Genomic DNA, 19,674 nt, shown 5'->3' on the forward strand with positions numbered 1-19,674 from the left:
CCCCACCCCCCACCCCATGCCATGTGGCTGCTGGACTCACACGGGTCCGTGCACATCCCCCACCCCCCACCCCCCCAAGCTGCTGCCAGCCAGACCCCCCAGCCATATCTGCACCCCAGTTTGGGCCCCGAGGCCACCCCAGTGTTCCTCCTGGGGGGGGGGGCCGTGCACCCCATCTGACACTGCTCTGGGGACAGCATGATGCTGTCTTGGAGGTGGCATGCCGCCACCCTGGGGACAGCATGGCCCCACACCAGGGATGGTGTGACATGGCTCTGGGGACCACCCAGCCCCTGGGGATGGGGTGACACCCCCATGCCAGACAGCGCAGCCAGGGCCCCACCTGCAGCAGGCATGTGCAGGGAGGTTGGGGACATCCCCGGGGGGGTTCGGGGACATCCCTGGGCTCAGGGATGACATGTGGGGCTGGGGAGGCAAACTAGCACCCGGACCTGCGGCCCCCACTCGCCCAGAGCCAGCGCTCAGACCCTCGCCAGGCACTGCGGCAAGCTCAGGAGCCGGGTCCCCTGCCTTGGTGGCCCTTGGTGGCAGCCTCCGGGGTGCCCCCAGCGCCGGAGGGCACAGGGAGGTGCTGCCACGCTGGGACTCCTGGGGCACCAGGGCTGGTTTGAGGGGTGGGGGGCGCCCAGCTCAGCTGTGGCATCGCCCGCCGGCGGCGTGCACAGCACCGGCACCGCTGACTGCTGTAAGGTGTTGGCTCGCACGGGGGGGGGGGGGGGGGGGGGGGGGGAGGCCAGCAGGCTTATTTGCCAAATGATTATAATTGCCTTTTAGGAGCAGATAGCAAATTGATTTGCTTCCTCGTCCAAGGCCCGGCTTCATCACTTTAAAATATTAATGCTATACTTCTTTGCTAGTTTCCCAATTACCCTAATTGAAGGCAAATTGGTTAAGAAGGGTGCAATGCAGAGTATCAGGGGGTTTAGTTCACTCAAATGACAGTTTTAAACCTCCCTAATCCTATTAGTGGGCAAAGCTGCTAACGCTTAGAGACGCTGCGTCAGCTTACCGGGGCGGTGGGGCCGGAGGCGGGGGTCGGGGTGGGGGGCGGCCGGGGGCCACCGGCCTCACGTGACCAGCTCGGCCAGGGATTTATCACTTTTTTAGTTCATTAAGAGGCCTTGGGCAGGCGGGGAGGCGGCAGGGGGTGACCCAAAAGGGTGCTGAGCGGGGAGGCAGGTGGCAGCGTGGGGAGGGCGGAGGGGGGGGCGGGACGATTAGCCAAGGAGACCTGGCGGAGGGTCCTGACCCGAATCCCAGCTGGCGCTGGGAGCCCCCACGCAGCCCCACTGGGAGCACTGGGAGCTAGCTGCCCGTTGGGGCACGAGGGGCCCTGCGCAGAGCAGGGACGGAGGACCCTGCTGTGATGGGGCGCGTTGGGGACCGCAGTGCCACCATCCCAGCAGCGGGCAGGCGGTGCTGAGCGCCCACGCCGGGGGGAGCAGGGATGTGGGGTGGAACAGGGCTGTGCCAGGTGCCGCGGCTGTTGCTGCCCCATGCTGGGGACTGTTGGGGTCACGGGTGGCCCCAGCTCAGACAACACGGGTGGATTTTTGTGCCCAAATGGGAGATTTTTGCAAGTTCTGAAGAAAGGCTGGAGAGCAGGGGGTGGCAGCGGTGGCAGGGATGGCAGCCACCAAACACGAGGAGGCTCCCGGGTGCCTTCCTGACGTGCCCTGGGATGCTCCAGCAGTCACCAGCCCCTTGGCTGGTCCCTGGAGGGTGGGTGGCCGGGGTGGGAGCCGAGCACCTCGTACACCCTGGGACCTCCCTGCTGGAGCTCCTGCAGCTCCGGGTGCTGCAGCCGGGGTGGCTGAGACCTGTGGTTCTTGCTCTTGTGACAGCTATGAGCTCCACGGCCCAACTCCCACCACCCACCTGTGCTGGCTTCAGCTGCCCCCTCGCCACCCTGCCACCGCCACCGTGGGCAGCCTGGGCAGGCTCGTCCCCACAGGCCTTTCCGGAGCAGATGGCCCAGGCGTGGGGGAGGACGGAGGCGGCTCAGCGCGTCCTTTCTTTCATGCAAACACAGCGTGACTCCCCGGCGGCTCCTGCTCCGGTGGGGAGGTGCTGCTGGGGCCAGCGCTGGCGGTACATTTTACAAGGGTTCAGCTAGCTTAGTCCTCAGGGACAGGCGACTCAGGCAGATTAGACCTCACTAAAATAGGCAGGTTATTAGTGATCTCAGCAGCCCCCAGCCTTCCGGCGCAGCGGTGTTTAAGCCAGTGCCTCTGCCGAACACCCAGGAGCGAGTCCCCGGAGGGGCAAGAGGCAGCGGAGCACCAGGACCCCAGCCAAAGGGACCCCCTCGCTGCCTGTGCTGGCAGGGGGATGCTTGAGGTGGGGGTAAATGCTGCCCCAACCCCACTGGTGCTCCCCCGAGGCGGGCCATGGCTCCCACTGGCTCCCACACTGGGCTGCGGTGGTGGCCGGGGTCTGGGGCAGAAGTGGGGGCACGGATCTGGTGGCTGAGTGCCACGCGCCGGTTGCTGGCTCAGGGACATGGGGGGCACCCCCGCTGCAGCAGTGTCACCGTGCCCTCCCCACCCCACGCAGGACAGGGCTCGTGCAGATGAGGGGTACGGCAGGAAGACCAGGCTGGTGCTGGTAACACCACGTTTATTGAGCCAAACGGCGCGTGCAGCCCTGGGGCCCGGGTTCTGGGGCCGGTGGAGCATCGGGGGACCACCGCCCGCCCTGGCTGGGGGCTCACAGCAGTGGCACGGCAGGGAGGGGCTTGGCCAGCGCAGCTGGAGGGGACCCAGGCTTCCTGCAGCCCAGCACCCACCCGGCGCAGCCCTCAAAAGCCACAGGGAATGGTTTTGGGGAGGGAAACCCAGCCCCAGCACGTGTTGGGACCTCCACCCCCAGGTAACACATCCCATCACTCCCGGGGGGCAGTGGGGGGGCAGGGACTGAGCCCCAACACTGCCAGTGTCACCTGCCGGCAGGGTGGGCAGCGATGCTACATCACGGCACACTTCTCCTTCACCTCATCCACGCCGCCCAGCGCCCGGTCCCGCAGCGCCGGCAGGTCCAGCTCCCACAGCTTCGTCAGGAAGGTGAAAGTCCCGGTGCCACCATCCTCCTCCTCCTCCTCCTCCTCGCTGTGCACCATGGCAGCCAGCTCCTCCGGCAGCTCCACCGCGCCACCGGCCACGTGCAGCTGAGCATCGTCCCGCTCGTCCTGCGCATGGGTGGGAGACGATGTCGGGGGTTGTGGGCAGAGCCGGGCACCCACCAGCCATGGGGCGAGGGATGGGGAAAGCAGATCCCTGTCCCTCAGGGCCAGCCGGGCGCTGCGGGGCACTGGGGATGCTGAGGGGACACTGGGACTGTCCAGTTCCAGATTTGGATGGCTGGACGGACACGCGGGTGGGCAGATGGTGCAGACGGAGACATCAGCCGTTTGCTGCCCTCTTCAGGAATCATCTCCCATCCCGGGGGAGGCCAAGCAGCCACCCAGCCTGGGGCTGCCCCAGAGGGCAGGGGGTCAGGGGAAGACCCCCAAGGTCTCACCATGGGCAGGTTGGTCCTTACCTGGGCCAGGTGGTACTTGTCCCGCAGGTGCATCCGCACGGTGGCCCGCTCTGCCTTCCTCTGTGCAAAGGCCTTGTCCCGCTCGATCCTGCAAGCAGCAGGCACCACGCTGTCACCCCCCATCTCACCAAATGCCCCCCGCCAAACCTTCCCCAGGCATCACCCTGGTTCTCCAGCAGCAGCATGGCTGTGCCAGCCCTGAGCCGGGAGAAGGGGGTGCCAAGGTCTGCAGCAGGGTTGCAATAGGGATCTGGGGGCAGGGGCCACATCCTGTCCCAGCACCCAGCAGAGATGCTGAGTGAAGGTGCCTGTTGGTGGGACTTCCTCCTCCTGCAGCCTCCTGGATGCTGGGCCACTGGGTCCCCACAGCACCCAGACCCACAGAGGTGGGACCTTAATGCAATCCTATGCTGGCTCCTGTCACCCCTTGGCTCTGTGGGTGCTGGGCTGGCACCAGACACACACTGCTCTGGGACAGCGACACCTTGGGGGTGCCCCTTGTCACCTGGGTGCACCAAGCCTCATGCCAGCACCCATGGGGGCTTCCCACGCCACAGGGAGGTGTGCTGCAGGGCACCCGCTGTGCCTCTTCCCTTGCCCCGCTGCCTCCCTGCCCCACCCTGTGGACAGCCCATGGCAAGTAGGACCCCGGTCTTGGTGCAGGGGGACCCCGATGATCCCCGGTGAAGCCTTACTTCTCCTCCAGCAGCTGCCGCTGGTACTCCTCAAACTCCTCGCGGGCCATGCCGTTGGGCAGCGTGGCCGCCTTGCCGTCCTTGGGGGGTCCCTTGGGTGGCGGCTCTTCCTTGCCCCCCCGAAAGCTCTTTAGGGCAGCCGTGAAGAAGGCGGCCATGGGTGGGCAGCTGCAGCAGCCTGCGCCCCACGGTCCCTGCGCAGGGCCAGCGCCTGCAAGGTCAGCGGGACCGGCTGCCCCAGGGGCGCCGCGGATCAGGGCCGGATTAAGGCATTAGGAGGGGAAGCCACAGCCACCAGGGTGGGAAGACCTTCCCATGCTGCGCGCTGCACCCAAGGGTGCTTGGGGGGGGACGGCGGGGGTGGGGAGACAAGCGGGGGGCTGCCAGGGTGATGGGGAGGTGGAAGGAGCCACTGAGCCCCAGCGCAGCCCAGGTCAGGCTGAAAGACCCTCCCTTCGTTGCTCAGGCCCCGATGGAGGGCAGCGCCCACAGGGTCGGATCCTGCTGGGGGGCCCTGCGCCATGGGCACCTAGCACCACTGGCACTGGCAAGAAGTTGGCGCAGAGGAGACGCGAGAGGATTAATGAGAAAACCCAATCGAGGGTCAAGGGACTGGAAGGAAGACGAGGCGGCAGGCGGGGGCACACGCACACGCGCGTGCGGCCCCGTTGCCCCCATTAATCCCAGCTCCACTGAGACGTCGAGATTGCTTGGGAGCTGGCGGGGCCGGGGGCTTCCCACTGCCGGAGGACATGCCCCGCTGCCATAATCTATATGCAAGCAATTCCCATACAGACTCTGATTAAATGAATAATCCCTGGCTGCGCAGAGCCCCGAGGGGAGAGGGGCCAGGCTGTGTGCAGGGGGCTCCGAGGGCCAGAGCTCCCAGCCCACCCAAGCCTTTCGCTGTGCTTTGCCCGGCCCCAGGCGAGGGATAGGCCTAATTTGAGCCCAGAGGCTTAAAGATGCTGTTGAACTAATTTCTTTGGTTTAATCAAAAAGCTCAAATCCGTGTGGTTTTAGAGCTGGCTGCAGCCGGCGTCCCCGTGCGGGGCCGGGGGGCTGGAGCGGAGCTGCGCTGGGGCTGGGCTTTGGGCTTTCATCCTCCAGCGAGCAGAGATGTCCCATCCTGTCCCCTGTCACCGGGAGGGGCAGCTCAAAGGGACCCCACGTGTGGCACATGCTACCCGGAGCTGAGCACGGTATCTGCGGTGTGTGGCCCCACACCACCCCAGCAGGTCAGGGGAGGTGGACCCCCAGGAACCCTTCTCTGGGCCGCGTGGTGGGAAGAAGGACCCATGCCAGGATGGAGGGAGGCTGTTACCTCCTCTTTGGGTGCCCTGGGGGAGGAAAGCCTCCCCCCAGCTGCTGCCCCATCTCCACCAGGACAGAGCGGTGCCACCGGCCACCCCTTGCCACACCACCCCCAACCCTGGTGGTCCCGGGGTCCTTCTGCCATGGGTCCTGGGAGCCAGGCAGGGGTTAAATATCCTTCATCAGGTGCTTCAGTTCCTTCTGCAGCTTCTCCATGAGTTTCTTGAAGGACGGCCGCTTGCCTGGCTCCAGCTCCCAGCAGCTCTTCATTAGGGCATAGACGGCAGGCGGGCAGCCCTCGGGGGGGTCCATGCGGTACCCCTGCTCCAGCAGCTCTGTCACCTCCTTCAGGCTCTGACAGGATGGAAAAGCCAGCTGGGACCCCCACCTCCCCACCCCACCGGGGTCCGTCCTGGCCAGGGGACAGTGGGGTGTCCCTGTCCCATCGGTGCCAGTGGGGTGTGACCGGCGGCATGCCCCAGCACAGCACTCACCAGCTTGGGGTAGGGCGCTCGTCCGAAGGAGAAGGTTTCCCACAGGAGGATCCCGTAGCTCCACACGTCCGACTTGGAAGAGAATTTCTGTGGTGGCAGGAGGAAGGGGAGGCTGAAGCCGGCTAGGGGCCACGCGGGGTCCCCTTCCCTCCCTGAGCGCAAGACAGGAGACGGCGCCTGCCCGCTGCCAGCTCCAGCCCCCCAGAACCCCCTCCCTTCCCACCACTCACACGGCCCTGGGTCCATCCTGCCGCATCCCACCGGAGCTGCCCCAGTTCCCACTGCACACCAGGGCAAGCGCTGGCCAGGACAGAGCCCCTGTTCTGCGAGTCACAGGGCTGAATGTGCCAGAAGCCACCACGGGGCAGAGCCAGGCCGGTGGGACGAGCTGGTGGACCCAAGGGGGTGAGCTGCTTTGGGAGGACCCCCTGACCCACCCCCCCTTCCTACCACTGCTCACGTTGTGTTTCAGGGCCTCCGGAGCCGTCCACTTCACGGGCAGCAGAGTGGCGTCCTTGCCCTTGGGATTGACCCGGGCCAAGCCAAAATCGCTCACTTTGGCCACGTTCTCCTCAGAGATGAGGATGTTGCGGGCAGCCAGGTCCCTGTGCACCAGCTTCTTGGACTCCAGGTAGTCCATGCCCTGAGCCACGTCCCTGCCACGGCCAAGCGAAGCAGAGCACAGTGTCACCACATGTCCCCTGGGGCTGCCCAGAGGGACACAGGGCACCAGTCCCCAGCCCACAGGGAGGAAGATGGACTTACAGAGCGAACTGGAGGAGCTGATGGGTTGGGACGAGTGCCCGGCCCCGTGTGCGCAAGAAGTTCACCAGGTTGCCCTGACAGAGGAGGAGAAATGCATAAGGACCGACAGCGCGCAGCTGCCCAGACTTTGCCTCCCGCAGGGGCTGCAGCACCCAGCATTCATCCAGCTCGGCCCCTAGACGGGGATTTTGTCCTCCAGCCTGAGTGGTGACAAGTCCCGATGGCCGAGGACCAGCCAAGCGCTGTTACCTTGCTCATGTACTCCATGACGATGTAGAGGCCGTTGTGCAGGATCACGCCGAGCAAACACACCAGGTTTTTGTGCCGGACCTTCCTGAAATGCAGGGGATGTGAGTCAGGGGGGTGCCAGGGTCGTGGGGCAGGGTCAGGCTGTGTCCCCCCCATGTGGCACTCACGTCATGGCAGCCGTTTCGGTGAGGAAGGCCTGGGCAGTCACGTCACACTTGATGTTCTTCACAGCCACCTTCTGCCCCATATACTCTCCCCGCAGGACATCTGGGAGGGGAGATGGGGGTCAGGCTCAGCACCACACGTGACATCCCACTCCCAGGCTGAGCCCCCCATGCCACGGGATGGGGAGGGGACATCAGCAGGTGCCATTTGGGGAAGCCCACCGCCAGGGAACCTCCACACCCCACCTTCTCACCTACCTCCAAACTCTCCTTGCCCGATGCGTTCTCCCAGTGTGAGGTGCTGCAGGTTCAGCAACCAGCCGGCTGAGCACAGGCACAAGGGCAGGTTAGCAGGGGCCACCAGCAGGGCCTTGTCCCCAAAGCCTGGACAGCGACCCTCTCCCATCATTCCCTACCTTTGGCTAACTCCTCCTCGGCCGACTTCATCCCAGTTTTTGGTTTGGGCTTCACCAGTTTGGTGCAGATGGCTCCCTGCTCCTTCATGTAGTGCTGCCGATGGACAAACAGACCAAGGTGATGCGGCGGTGCCATCTCTTACCCCCAAGCTCGGGGCATGGAACCAGGAAACGTTCACAGGATGCTCCATGGGACCCCAGTACCACCAGTACCCTCAAGGGGCTGGGACCCCCTTCAGCTCGGGCAGCACAAACCGCCACATTTTCCCCAGCGGCACGATTCACAGCCCACATCTCAGCCCTGCTCCCCTCTGCACACAGCCGGGAAACACCGCAATGGACCACGGGCACCATGAGATGCTGCCAGCGAGGCAGATGGCAGCCGACGTGGCTACAAGCCCCGGCTGGCGCTGCAGTGGCCGAGGGCAAGTTGCAGAGACGGCCGGGGCGGAAGCGGTGGGGTGGCTGTCGCAGCTACAGAGCGGGGCCGAGGCAGCCAAAAGGGGAAAGGACCCACCCGAAAGCAGAAGTTGTGTCTAAATGAGGAAAACATAGGGGAGTACAACCCTCTGGAGAGGAGCCGGGCAGCAGCTATGAGACAGGGTGAAGACAGACCGTGAGGAGCTAATGTGGGAGCCCTGCTGGGTCAGCAGAGGGGAGCTCAGAATGCCTCAAGCCTCGTCCAGGCTCAGAGGCTGCCAGGACCTTCCTTCTCTAAAATGCCCTAAGCCTCGCTGCTGTGTGAAGCACCAAATGAGCAGGGATGGGGGGAAACGTAGCCCTGGACAGGGGACAGGGGCTGCTGCCAGCTGGGCTGGCTCACAGCAGAAAGCATCCCTGGGGCCTCCCAGATCTGTCCAATGCACCCCAAACCGAGCGGGAACCGCAAACCGTTGGCAAGGATGGAGAATTCCACCAGGTAACAAAACACAACGAAAACCATAGAGGGACAGGGACCTGCCGCTGCTCTGAGTGACCCCACGAGGTTCTCACCCACGGTCTGGTGCTGGCGGGGCTCGCTGCCTGGGGAGGGGGGTCTCACCTCGATCATGTCAATGAGGTTGGAGAAGTACTGCTGGCTGTCGATGCTGAGCGTGTTCTCCTCGTGTACCACGCGGTAGTGGATCACCTCCTTGCCAAAGCTCACGCACAGCACATAGTCACCGGGGTGCCGGACAGACTCACGCACCAGGAACAGCCCGTCCTCGGGGGGCTGCAGCTGCTGCACTGCCTCCACCCCGGAGATCTTCCCATGGAACCAGCTGGGGAGAGGAGCATTGGGGAGAAGGGCCATGCTGGCAGCGAGACGGGGAGAGCAGAGCCCCCTCCAAAGCTGCACAGACCCCACTGCATAAAACCCCTCCCTACGAGGTCCATCCAAGCTGGGTGGGCACAACTGGGGGTCTTGAAAGTCGGGTGCTGGCTCCAGCAAATCCCTCCATTGCCAGGGCATAGCTCCAGGCTGCTCTGCCCCCCGCTGCCCAGCCAAAACCTGGCTGGGGGGGAACGTGCCGGACTCATCCACAGCTCCCAGGGTCTCACCTGGGCTGCTGGCCCCCCACCCCGGATCCCCCCAAGCTGTACTCACGGCATGAGGCTGAGCTTGGGGTCAACACGGATGGCACCACGCTCCCGCAGCGCGCTGGCCGCCAGCAGCCCCTCCTGCCCCGTCTCGTTGTGTCTGGCACGGTACCAGCCTTTGCCCTGGGGACAAGAGGGTCTCAGGGCAAGGGAAGGAAGGAGGGATCCTGCTGGGGACAGGGGGCTGGTGCTGTCAGCTCAGCTGATGGCACTAGGGTCCCATCCCCTCTGTGCCCGCCCAGGGCAGCATGCTGCTGCAGCACCCACGGGCTCACCTCCACGGCCTCAATGATGGTGACCACGTCGCCCTTGCGGAAGGCCAGCTCCTGGGCCTTGGGCTTGGTGTGGTCGTGCTTGGTGACACACTGCGTCCCCGAGGGCCAGTGTTTCTGCAGGGGAGAAGGCAGCATCAGCAGGGACAGCGGAAGTTGGCCCCCCTCCACCTCCCACAGCTATCGGGGTCAGCCCCAAGGACCGTCTGAAGCCCTGGCTGGAGATAAGGGGCACTGGGCACAAGCCGATGTTGGCAGGGGAAGTGCTGGCATCCTGTGGCAGTGCTGCTCACCCCAGACATGGTCGGCTGTCGGCACACCAGGGACTCCCTGTCCTCTGCTGCTGCCACCTGCCAAGAAAAAAACCAAAGGCAGTTGTGGAGAGATGGGGCTGAGCCGGCCCAGCCCTGGCCACTGCTGCTGTCCCCACAGGCTCCTCTGGCCAACGCAACTGCTGGCAAACCTGTCCATCGCGTGGGACAGCCCGCACCGTAGGACGGAGGACAAGGCTTGGAGCTGGCTGCAAACCCTGCCTGCACCGGCTGTAAGCCAGGGGACACTCCTGTCCCAAACCCAGTCGGGAGCAGGACCCAGCTGTCCTGGCCCCTGCCCCTTCTCCCCGCCTTGGAGCCCAAAGATGTGCTCCACCACCCACCGGCACTGCTGGCTTGAATATGTGCTCCACCACCCACCAGCACTGCTGGCTCCACAGGAGCCCATCATCGTGGCCGCAGCAGGGAATGCGGTTTTACCAGGAACTTGTTTTTTCACCTCCTGTTTCAGCAGCTCCAAGTCATCAGGGCCGCAAGAGGCACCAGCTGCAGGGGCCCCGCTGACAGGGGACGTGGCAGTGCTGGCGCACGGGCTGCCTGCTGCAGGGGAGAATGCTGACAGGCAGGGCCGGGCTGAGGTGGGACTGTCACATTCACTGGCTGTGGGATGATTCCACAAGGTCCCCGTGCTCCCCTTGCCACCAACTTGTCACACTGGGATGCATGTGACCATGTTCCAATTCAACATTGTGCATCTTCTCCTCCTGGAGCCCTTCATCCCCAGTGCCACCTCCACAGGAGGATCAGAGACTCACAGAACGGTTTGGGTTGGAAGGGACTTGGAAGCCCATCGAGCTCCAGCCCCTCTGCCGTGGGCAGGGACACCTTCCACCAGCCCAGGTTGCTCCAACCTGGCTTTGAACACTTCCAGGGATGGGGCATCCACAGCTGCTCTGGGCACCCTGTGCCAGCACCTCACCGCCCTCGCGGTGAACAATTTCTTCCCAATACTGAACGTAAATCTACCCTTTTTCAGCTTACAGCCATTCCCCTTTATCCCATCCCTGTAAGCCTTGGTAAAACGTCTTTCTCTGTCTTTCTTGTAAGCCCCCTTCATATATCGCAAGGTTGCAGCCAAGTCTCCCCAGAGCCTTCTCTTCCCCAGGTTGAACAACCCCAAGTCTCTCAGCCTGGCTCCATAGCAGAGGGGCTCCAGCCCTTGGACCACTTCCATAGCCTCCTCCGGACCCACTCCAACAGGTCCGTGTCTTCCTTGTGCCGGGGACCCCCCAGTTGGACACAGTGGTCCAGGTGGGGTCTCACCACAGCAGAGGGGCAGAATCCCCTCCCTCAACCTGCTGGCGATGCAGTCCAGGATACGGTTGGCGTTCTGGGCTGTGAGCACACGTTGCTGGCTTATACCCAGTTTGTCAACCACCTGTAGCCCTAGGTCCTTCCCTGCAGGGCTGCTCTCAATCCATTCATCCCCCGGTCTGTACTGATACCGGGGACTGCCGCGACCCCCGTGGAGGACTTTGCACTTGGCCTTGTTCAGCTTCATGAAGCTCACATGAGCCCACTCCCCCCAGGCTGTCAAGGCCCCTCTGGACAGCATCCCCTCCTTCCAGTGAATCAACTGTGCCGCCCAGCTTGGTCTCATCTGCAGACTTACTGAGGGTCCACTCAATCCCACTACACACACCACTGATGAAAATATTAAATAGTATCGGTCCCAGTGTGGACTCTTGAGGGACACCACTTGTTACTGCTTTCCACCTGGACATTGAGCTATTGAGAGTCATCACGCATTGACAGCTGCATCTTGTTGGATCCTGTAGAATTATTTATCTTCAGGTCGCTCAGGTGGTCTTGAACCTGATTTTCTCCTACAACGGGAGGGACTTTGTTTCCCCAGTCCCTTTCTTTAGAGACATGAGAGATTACCACCGAAAACTGAGCTGGTGAGTACCTCACCCTCCTCCTTGCTGGTTGTCACCAGCTCTCCCACCTTATTTTAAGGGGGGGACGACACATTTTCTTTAATCTTCCTTTTACAGCACAGGGGGCTGGAGGGGGGACTTCTCACCTGCTGGGGCACTGACCCCAAGCCTGTGCCCTTGGTGGCACTGCCAGGGCTGCCGTGCATCCTCGTGCCACGGCATCATCCCCAAACCCACCACACTCTTAAAAGTAAAGTCACAGCTTCTGTAAGTTTTGTTCTGATTTCAGCACCCTTCTTCCAGATCCATTTTGCAGCTGAAATCTCTCTCTGCCTCTCTGGCCCCTTGGAAACTTCTAGCCAGAGCAGGACAGTGTCTCCCAGACTCTGCTGGGCTGGGAGCAGTGTGGGGGCTCACTCGGCTCCTTGGAGCAGCGATGACGGTCTTTGTTCTATTCCTCTTTTGGAGGTGAGTCACGGTCACTCCTCTGCATCACTGGTGGTAAACCCCAGCCTGTCTCCGTGACGGTGAGGATCTGAGGACGTACCATGTGGTCCTGATCCAGCGCAACAACAACAAAGGGGCAACTGCAGCTGTTGCAAGGTTAATATCAGCGGGCAGCAGTTGTATCTGTTCCACAAGCCATTGTTAGCTAGCAGAGACATCCGCTCAGCCTGCAGCCCATCTGTGCCACATGTATTATGTCGGTGGACTTAGAGATGCAAAGGCAGCCACCCTGTGCCTGCTCCCATCCGACGTGACTGGATGCAGCTCAGCTCACTTCCAGGATGGGCGAGGACTTGACGGGCACAGAGCTTAAGGATGGGGTCTGCTCCAGACCTCTCACCATGGTACAACCTGGTACAAGGAGGGACATGCTGGCTGGGCCAGGAAGGACAACATCAGCTCTGACAGTTGGTCCTTCATTTTCTCCTCCTCTGGGACAGTAATTTCTGGGGAAAAGCAGCAACTGTTTGCTCAGTCCTGCCCGAGTGCAGACAGCAGGTGGTGCTCAGAAGGGACAGATCCTCCTCTCCGAGCACCCAAAGGCCCAGCTTCTCTTCTGCCCAGCTGGCACTAGGGCTCACGGTGCAACATGCAGCCCAACACGGATACTGGCCACTGGCAGAGCCTGGAGCCCAGCCACCAGCAGGCAATGGCAGTGAATCACCTTCCTCCGGGTGACACTCACATGCCTCGTCCTAAAGCACCTATTTGTTCTTGGAGATGTTTAGATTTAGACAAGATATTAGGAAGAAATTCTTCACCGTGAGGGTGGTGAGATGCTGGCACAGGGTGCCCAGAGCAGCTGTGGATGCCCCGTCCCTGGGATTGTCCAAGGCCAGGTTGAATGGGGCTTGGAGCAACCTGAGTTGTGTAGTTGGGTAGTGGAAGGTGTCCCTGCCCATGGCAGAGGGTTGGAACTAGATGATCTTCAAGGTCCTGTCCAACCCAAACCATTCTATAAGTCTATGAATCTATGTTTGATCCATGCAGTTCCCATCGCTGGAATGAACATTCCCACAAGCGGCACGCATGGGCAGAAAGCCTGGGAGGAGATATTTCTCCCTTCTTTGTTTTGGAGCTGCTCTACGCACTTTTTTTTTTTTTTTTTAATTAGTTAACCTGAGTACTTGGAATGAGGGTGAGAAGCACAGAAGCACGGTGGGATTCAGCGGAGCCATCCCAACCCTGGACTGGAGAGTTCAGGCTGGTTTCCAGCACACAGTTATCCCAGCTGTGGAGCTGCCAGGACCCAATGGCACAGTAACAGAAGAGGGGACATTGGCAGCCTGCACCTCTGCACTGAGGTTGGAGCTGGATGCGTTATGGACACGCCTTTGAAACACAAACTGGAGAACTTCTTTATCAACACCCAGCCGCACTAAGGGTCACTTGGACAAACGGCAAGTACAGCTCTTTTGCTGAAAAATCAGGTGATGCCTGACCATTTTCTCCACTGAGAGAAACAGTCTTAACCATTTAACCATGCTCTTAACACTACACCACCATGTCCATCCCTCTCCACTGGCAGAGCAGACCCATCAGCCGCCCTCAGCAACCCTAACAGAGCCTTGCACTTACCTCCCAGCAATGTCCATGCAGGGCCCTGGGGGCAATGATGTCTTGGGGTAGCTCGCAGCTATGCCTGGACTTAGATTCCTGAATTCCTGGAGAGTAAATTCTCTTTCATATGGAGCAGCAAAGCTTTATTTTCAAGGGCATGCTCCCAGAAAGAGCTACTGCGTTATTTCCTGATTTCTCTTCTGGTAAGGGCTGTAGATGCAGCGTCCCAGAGGTCCTAGTGCCTGCCGCCTGCACAGTCAAACATCAAGCATTAATCAGAGGTGACTCATTGTTTGACAACACTTAAAACAACTTTTACCCTTTGAGGGCACAAGTACACACCCTCGCCAGACATGAACTGGGAGATCACCAGATCCCATATCCTGGAGCACTGTGTAGCACTCACAGAAAATTAACGATCCCTGGGACCAGGGATCCCAAAGTCTAATCCCATCTCAGCACTGTCTTCTGTGAGACTTTGGGAAGGTTGATCCAAGATCATGGCTGCACCTTGCTGGTCTATAGAGGATGAAAACACAGATGCATTGCAGGCTGGAACAGGCAATTGCAGAGACACTTTTAAATGAGAAGCACCATCAAATGGCAGTGGCTTATCTGTATCCTCCAGCATCCGCAACTAGCAGGGAGGGAATAATCGCCTCTGCAGCTCATCATCCCAGCCAGAAAGCTGGAAACCAGTTTTGCACTAATGTTTAACATTTCCAATATTCTGAGCAAAATGTTGAAAAGGAAGAAAAATGCCATTTCAGGCAAACACCATACTTCATCCAGGGGTCTCGATTTTTTTCTGTGTACTTTTCTGTTTTTAATAAAATGGTGCTTAAGCCTTCAAAAAATACTGGCAATTCAAGGGCAAAGGCAGTGCAGAAAGACAGTATTCCAAACTAGCCAGTAGTTTGAGCTCCTGATTATATTGTTCTATCAACAAACAATTTCCCCAAGCCATTCAAGCCAGTCTGTTCATAGGATTCTTGGGACATGTTTCCCCAGGAGCACTCCTTGCATTATCCTCTGAATCTGTAAGGATGGATCCTTAGTTACCAACTCTCTTCAAGCTTGAGAACAAACACAAGAGTACATCATAACAGCGCTTGCACCACGCATCTGGGCTCAGCACCAGATCTCCTGGGGTCTGCACAGTACTCGCTGTGACACAGATGTTTCATACTTTCGGGTTTTGCCACATCCTGTCGTTGTTACAGATGTGACCACGGCCCAGAGAACTCGGCATCACGCACAAGGAACAACTCACTCAGGTTGCATAAATGGGCTTTCCCTGTCCTGCTGTACAGTGGCAAAAAGGCTCCTGCTTGCTTCTGCCAGAGCTGGTCTCACACCATTTGCCTATCACCCAGTCACTGCCTCAATCTTTAATACATTGATCCTCAAAACTGTCTTCCTCCCTCCTCTAGTGCAGTAGGGTAGGTGTCTGCACTGCACAGCCAGGTCAGGGTGGCACAGCCAGGTCCCTCTGAAACAGCCTATGATGAGCCAAAACATCAAGATTTTGTAGCACTTCCAAAATTGCTGGGTCAAAGTTCAATCGTATGGGAAATGCTTTTCTCACATGGTAGGCTGAGGCTTTAACCACTTATTAAGTCTTCCTCCTGACATCCTTCCTCTGGGTCAGTGAGAGTCAAGCTCACGGTCACAAGCACAATGTCCTACAAAAACTGTTGAGCAGTGCCATTCCTGGTAAGACGAAGGATTGGAGTTATCCAAGGAAGCGAAGGTTGGAGCAGGAAGATGGAAGAGATGGGCGACAACACGCATTATAAACAGCAGCACATTTTGTACAGAAAAAACAGCTACTTTCAGCACAGGTCCACAGCCCATAGGCTCTCTTTTGCTGACGCAGCTCCCTTCAGTCCACGCTGACAACGCGGTTGGACTCACCAGACACGTGCCTTCCCAGCCTGAGGAATCTGCCCTGTATTTCAAGCCTTTAAGAAGGGAATCTGCAAATGTCAGTATGTCACAAAAGCAGACAACTCTTTCCTGCCTTGCCTCCGGAGCAACTTGGGGGCAGGGAAGGGGATTCTTTTTACCTCTCCTTTTAGCATCTGAAATCAAACATCCAGGTCCTTTCTGGCTTCCCCTATAGTCAAAGGAAAAACAGGCACATCCAGAATGCAACCAGGTGACCTGGTTTCAAATGCCACCCTGAGCAAGCCAAGGTGTCCAGCGTGCCTCTGGCTTCCTCTGCTTGTAAGGGCAGCACCCGACGTCTAACTTGGTCTTTGACATCTGACCTCCAGGTTTAAAAAGAAAAATCACTGAGGTTAAACACCCCTTTTCATAGCAAAGATTTACATTTCAACGCAACAACAAAGGGTATTTCACTCTTGGTAATGGCTGGAGCTTTAGATGATGCCTTAACCTTACCCTGCTCCAAGCAGCTGTATGCAACACCAGGTTCAGATGCTGCTGCGCACACCGCATTGCCGGAAGCCAGACTGACACTTCCAAGAGATTCCCCTCGGTCCCTAGCAGCGCCCAAAAGCGGTGAGGACAGCAAAGATGCTTTTACTAAACCCTTACAGATCAAATAGCAATGCACAAACTTATGCCCCAGCAAGAAAGTAGATCGGGCATGCTCAAGGGACGAGTGGAAGATGCCCTGCTACAGCTGCCAGGTCATTACACCCAAATCCCACTGTGGCAGCTGTTTTACCTGGACACATCAAGCCTTCACTGCAGTGCCCATGCTTGTGTGTCGTGCCTGTTCTGGGGGGTGATGTGCAGCATGTGGATGCATGTTCTGCACCTGGGTTCTTGGTCTTTACAGGCATCTACGTCACTTACCCCGAACAGGGACCGCTACATCAGACTTCAGCATTTGGTATTGTAACTTGGCTTTCATCTCTGGCAGCACCTGTGGCAGTGTCTAATGGTTTTACTTTCTGCCTTCTGATGAGGGAAGCTTGTTGGAGTAGATGCACCACTTGATCCTCTTTTGATCTAAGACAAAAGGTTAGAAATTACTCACAGTATTTCAACGCTTCCCTATCTTTCTGATTTAGCAGAAACAGATGACGATAACTGCATGGCAAGAGGAAGATCAGAGTCAAGGCTTCGGCACGAGGTCATGGTAACACTAAGTGTACAGAAGGATGGCAGCCGCCCCAGCTAAGCCAGCTAGCTGTGAGCACCTTTTAGCTCAGAACACACTGCACTGTAATAGTTTAATACAAAAATGCATCTATTTGAACATCTATGGAAATGCTGAAATGCATCACTCTTCAAATACCTATTTTTGTATGGCTTACAACTCTTAACTCAGAGCACCTAAACAGAACCTGCTTTACAAACCTGCTTTACACCCCCCCCAAAAAAAGTACTTAAAGAAGAAACAGGCTTATTTGACAATGAATAATGCAGAAGTAATGTTTTGCAGTAAATTCTAAAAAGCCATTGTTCAAAATACCCCCAAAAGCCTGAAGGAATGTGAGGATTGATTTTAATGAAGTTTAAACAAAGAATATATGCATGAAGCTGAAGCCTGTGACAATCCAGTGGCTTAACTGGCAACACCACACAGAAGAACAAAAGCGTTCAACTCTGGTTTTCTCCATTGTACTCTTTTTCCTGGTCCCATTATGACAACACTAAAGCCACATTACAGCCTCTCCTCCACACATTTGCTTGGTCAGCTTTGCCAAAACCACCAAAAAGGCTTTAAGCAAGCAACTACGTATCTCTGTACAACTCTGCACACCACTGCTCCCAAACAGTAACCCCTGAAGTGCAAGACCCCTGCTCAAAAAGGGTGGGGTAAAAAACCCCAAACCTGTACAACAGGGCTATAAACTGCCTCCAGTTGGAGGGTAGAAATCCAAAGTAATAAAGAAAATCTATAAAGAATATATACAATACTAGAGGATGGGAGGGGTTTACTTTTTTTTTCTTTAATAGTATTTGACTGTCTACCTGTTTTACTGTGGGAAGAGGTTTTTTCTAGAGCAAGGGAGTGGGAGGGGAAGGAGACATAACAGAAGGAAAGGAACTGTTGCTACAGGCAACTTCACTCTCACACAGTGGTGCGATTTCTGTAGTGATTATAGTACAATTTAAAAGTACTTACAGTACAGTATTTCAAGGAAAAATCATTAATAATGTAAACAGACTAAACCAGGACCTCTTTAGATATAAAAAGTTGGAAGCATATGAACATTATTTTATACACGCAGTATCATTATTAGGCAGCATCTTTTTTGTAATCTCTTCCACCTCCTTCACCCTCTACTCTTCTAGCTGTCTCTTTTTTTTTTTTTTTTTTACCACATGCATTAAATATACTTTTTGGAGATGCCAAGGGCCCCATTCCAAGTCTCCTGTTTTTTGTTAGTTTTGTTTGGGGTTTTTTTTGTGTGTGTTTTTTTATTTCCCCTTGAAAGTTAGCATTTTTAAATCATGCTAGGAGATGGACAAGATAAAATGATAACAACCCAACTGAACTGAAGGCAGCTGTATGAAGGAAATACATAGAATTCTGCAGTTCTTCCTACACATGCCATGGAAGGTGGAAAGTTATTTAGAAGATCACCACCACTACAGCATACGTAGCAATTAAGCTTATCTTGCAAACACTCACCTAAAGCTAAGGTAGCCAGCTACTTTGAAAATTAGAAACCAAGAATTTCGTGTTCAAGCTGAAATCACCTTAAACTTCTGCACTGAGACACACAGGTTTCAGTCAAGACTGGTTACAGCAATTGTAATTTAGTCTCATATGCTATTCTCTTTCATCATATTTAACATAAGTAACTGTAGGATTTTAATGTTTGCTTATTCAATAAGGAAGTCAATGCTTTCATTGCAAATAAACTGCATGGTCAGGCAAATTTTAAGTGTCAATGAAAAAGAAGTAATTATACGTAAATGACCTTTCCTACTGCATACCAAACTAAGAATGACTAAGCAAACAGAATGGAACAGGGCTTGAGTTATGCGCTGTTCAGTTTTATGTGCCACAATAAGTTCTATAGTTTTCCACACAGGCAATAAAAAATGTGACAGAGGACTCAATGGCAGACAAAAACATTTAAAACAAACAGCATATTTAAAGACAACTGGGCTCTCGTTTGCAATATTCACCCACTTTGATGAATCCTTTCATTAAAAAGTGAGCAACACCAACACAATTTCTGGTGTTACTTGTGACAGAAATACAATAATAAGTAAAATGCAGACCACATCTCTCAGTAGTTTAAAAGTGCTCTTTTTTTCTACCTGTGCATGGGCTGTGACATCACCTTACTCCTACAGTCTCCAAAGTATCCAACTTCTTCTAACAGGGATCTTGCAGCCCAGGTTCATCTGACAACGCAAGATATGAGAAAGAAAACACATTAAAAAATATGTGGCAACCAGGTTTTTAACAGCAAAACACAGAAGGCAAAGAATCAAAAATCAAGTTTAAAAACTGTTTAAACAGTTCTGGAATTTTGCTTTACCTCAAGTAAGAAAATGTGACAAAGTGATCAAGCTTTAGACTCTCTGGAATGAGCACACAGCTACAGCATTCAAGACATCTCTTAAAAGCTTTTCTATAAATAACGACTGCGTTCAGAAAAGCAATGTGAGCTTTGTAAAGCCAAGTAAGCATGCCTGGGGGCTTGAAACACATCTCTGACAAATTCAAATATTAGTCTTTCCTTAGAAATCAGAAGGTACAGAGGTCTCTCCCTTCCTGGAGAGAGTGTTGCTATCAATATTGTTTTAACAGAGCAACTCAGCAGTGCAGAGGAGTCAACGCATCACACTTCACACCCTTTCAAAAGAAAACAACCAAGAGGTGGCAGAACTGAGGAACAACATTCCCAGCATGAGCTGCTGTGCCAAAGGTTCCAGTGAGGTTTCT

At 56.4% G+C, this 19,674-nt stretch overlaps 2 protein-coding genes across 9 annotated transcripts in view; both read right to left on the minus strand.

Annotated features, from left to right (window-relative positions):
• Positions 1–143: 143 nt before the first annotated feature.
• LOC101915108 (complexin-3-like) lies at positions 144–4,664 on the minus strand. Its single transcript, XM_005240853.3, has 3 exons — positions 4,257–4,664; positions 3,562–3,649; positions 144–3,208 (listed from the first exon to the last, which is right to left on the minus strand). Exons 1-3 carry the CDS (start codon positions 4,412–4,414, stop codon positions 2,987–2,989), a joined length of 468 nt encoding a protein of 155 aa, XP_005240910.2. The 5' UTR covers positions 4,415–4,664; the 3' UTR covers positions 144–2,986.
• A 558-nt stretch (positions 4,665–5,222) lies between these two features.
• MATK (megakaryocyte-associated tyrosine kinase) overlaps positions 5,223–19,674 on the minus strand; it is a 31,197-nt gene continuing 16,745 nt past the window's right edge. For 2 of the 8 annotated variants that reach the window (XM_055806145.1, XM_055806151.1), the window contains exons 7-21: positions 19,044–19,130; positions 16,617–16,772; positions 13,809–15,909; positions 9,805–9,861; positions 9,515–9,628; positions 9,247–9,362; positions 8,701–8,920; positions 7,659–7,752; positions 7,501–7,566; positions 7,246–7,345; positions 7,079–7,163; positions 6,830–6,903; positions 6,515–6,720; positions 6,065–6,151; positions 5,223–5,924 (exon numbers count right to left, since the gene is read on the minus strand). In XM_055806145.1, coding sequence (XP_055662120.1) covers positions 5,440–5,924; positions 6,065–6,151; positions 6,515–6,720; positions 6,830–6,903; positions 7,079–7,163; positions 7,246–7,345; positions 7,501–7,566; positions 7,659–7,752; positions 8,701–8,920; positions 9,247–9,362; positions 9,515–9,628; positions 9,805–9,813 — 1,656 coding nt within the window. In that variant the 5' untranslated portion in view covers positions 9,814–9,861; positions 13,809–15,909; positions 16,617–16,772; positions 19,044–19,130 and the 3' untranslated portion in view covers positions 5,223–5,439. Of the gene's footprint in view, positions 5,925–6,064; positions 6,152–6,514; positions 6,721–6,829; positions 6,904–7,078; positions 7,164–7,245; positions 7,346–7,500; positions 7,567–7,658; positions 7,753–8,700; positions 8,921–9,246; positions 9,363–9,514; positions 9,629–9,804; positions 9,862–10,282; positions 10,384–13,808; positions 15,910–16,616; positions 16,773–19,043; positions 19,131–19,674 lie in introns of all 8 variants that reach the window. The other 6 variants (XM_055806152.1, XM_055806149.1, XM_055806147.1 and 3 more) reach the window with 6 other exon arrangements.

Source organism: Falco peregrinus, chromosome 5 (genome assembly GCF_023634155.1).
Source record: "Falco peregrinus isolate bFalPer1 chromosome 5, bFalPer1.pri, whole genome shotgun sequence".
NCBI lineage: Eukaryota > Metazoa > Chordata > Aves > Falconiformes > Falconidae > Falco > Falco peregrinus.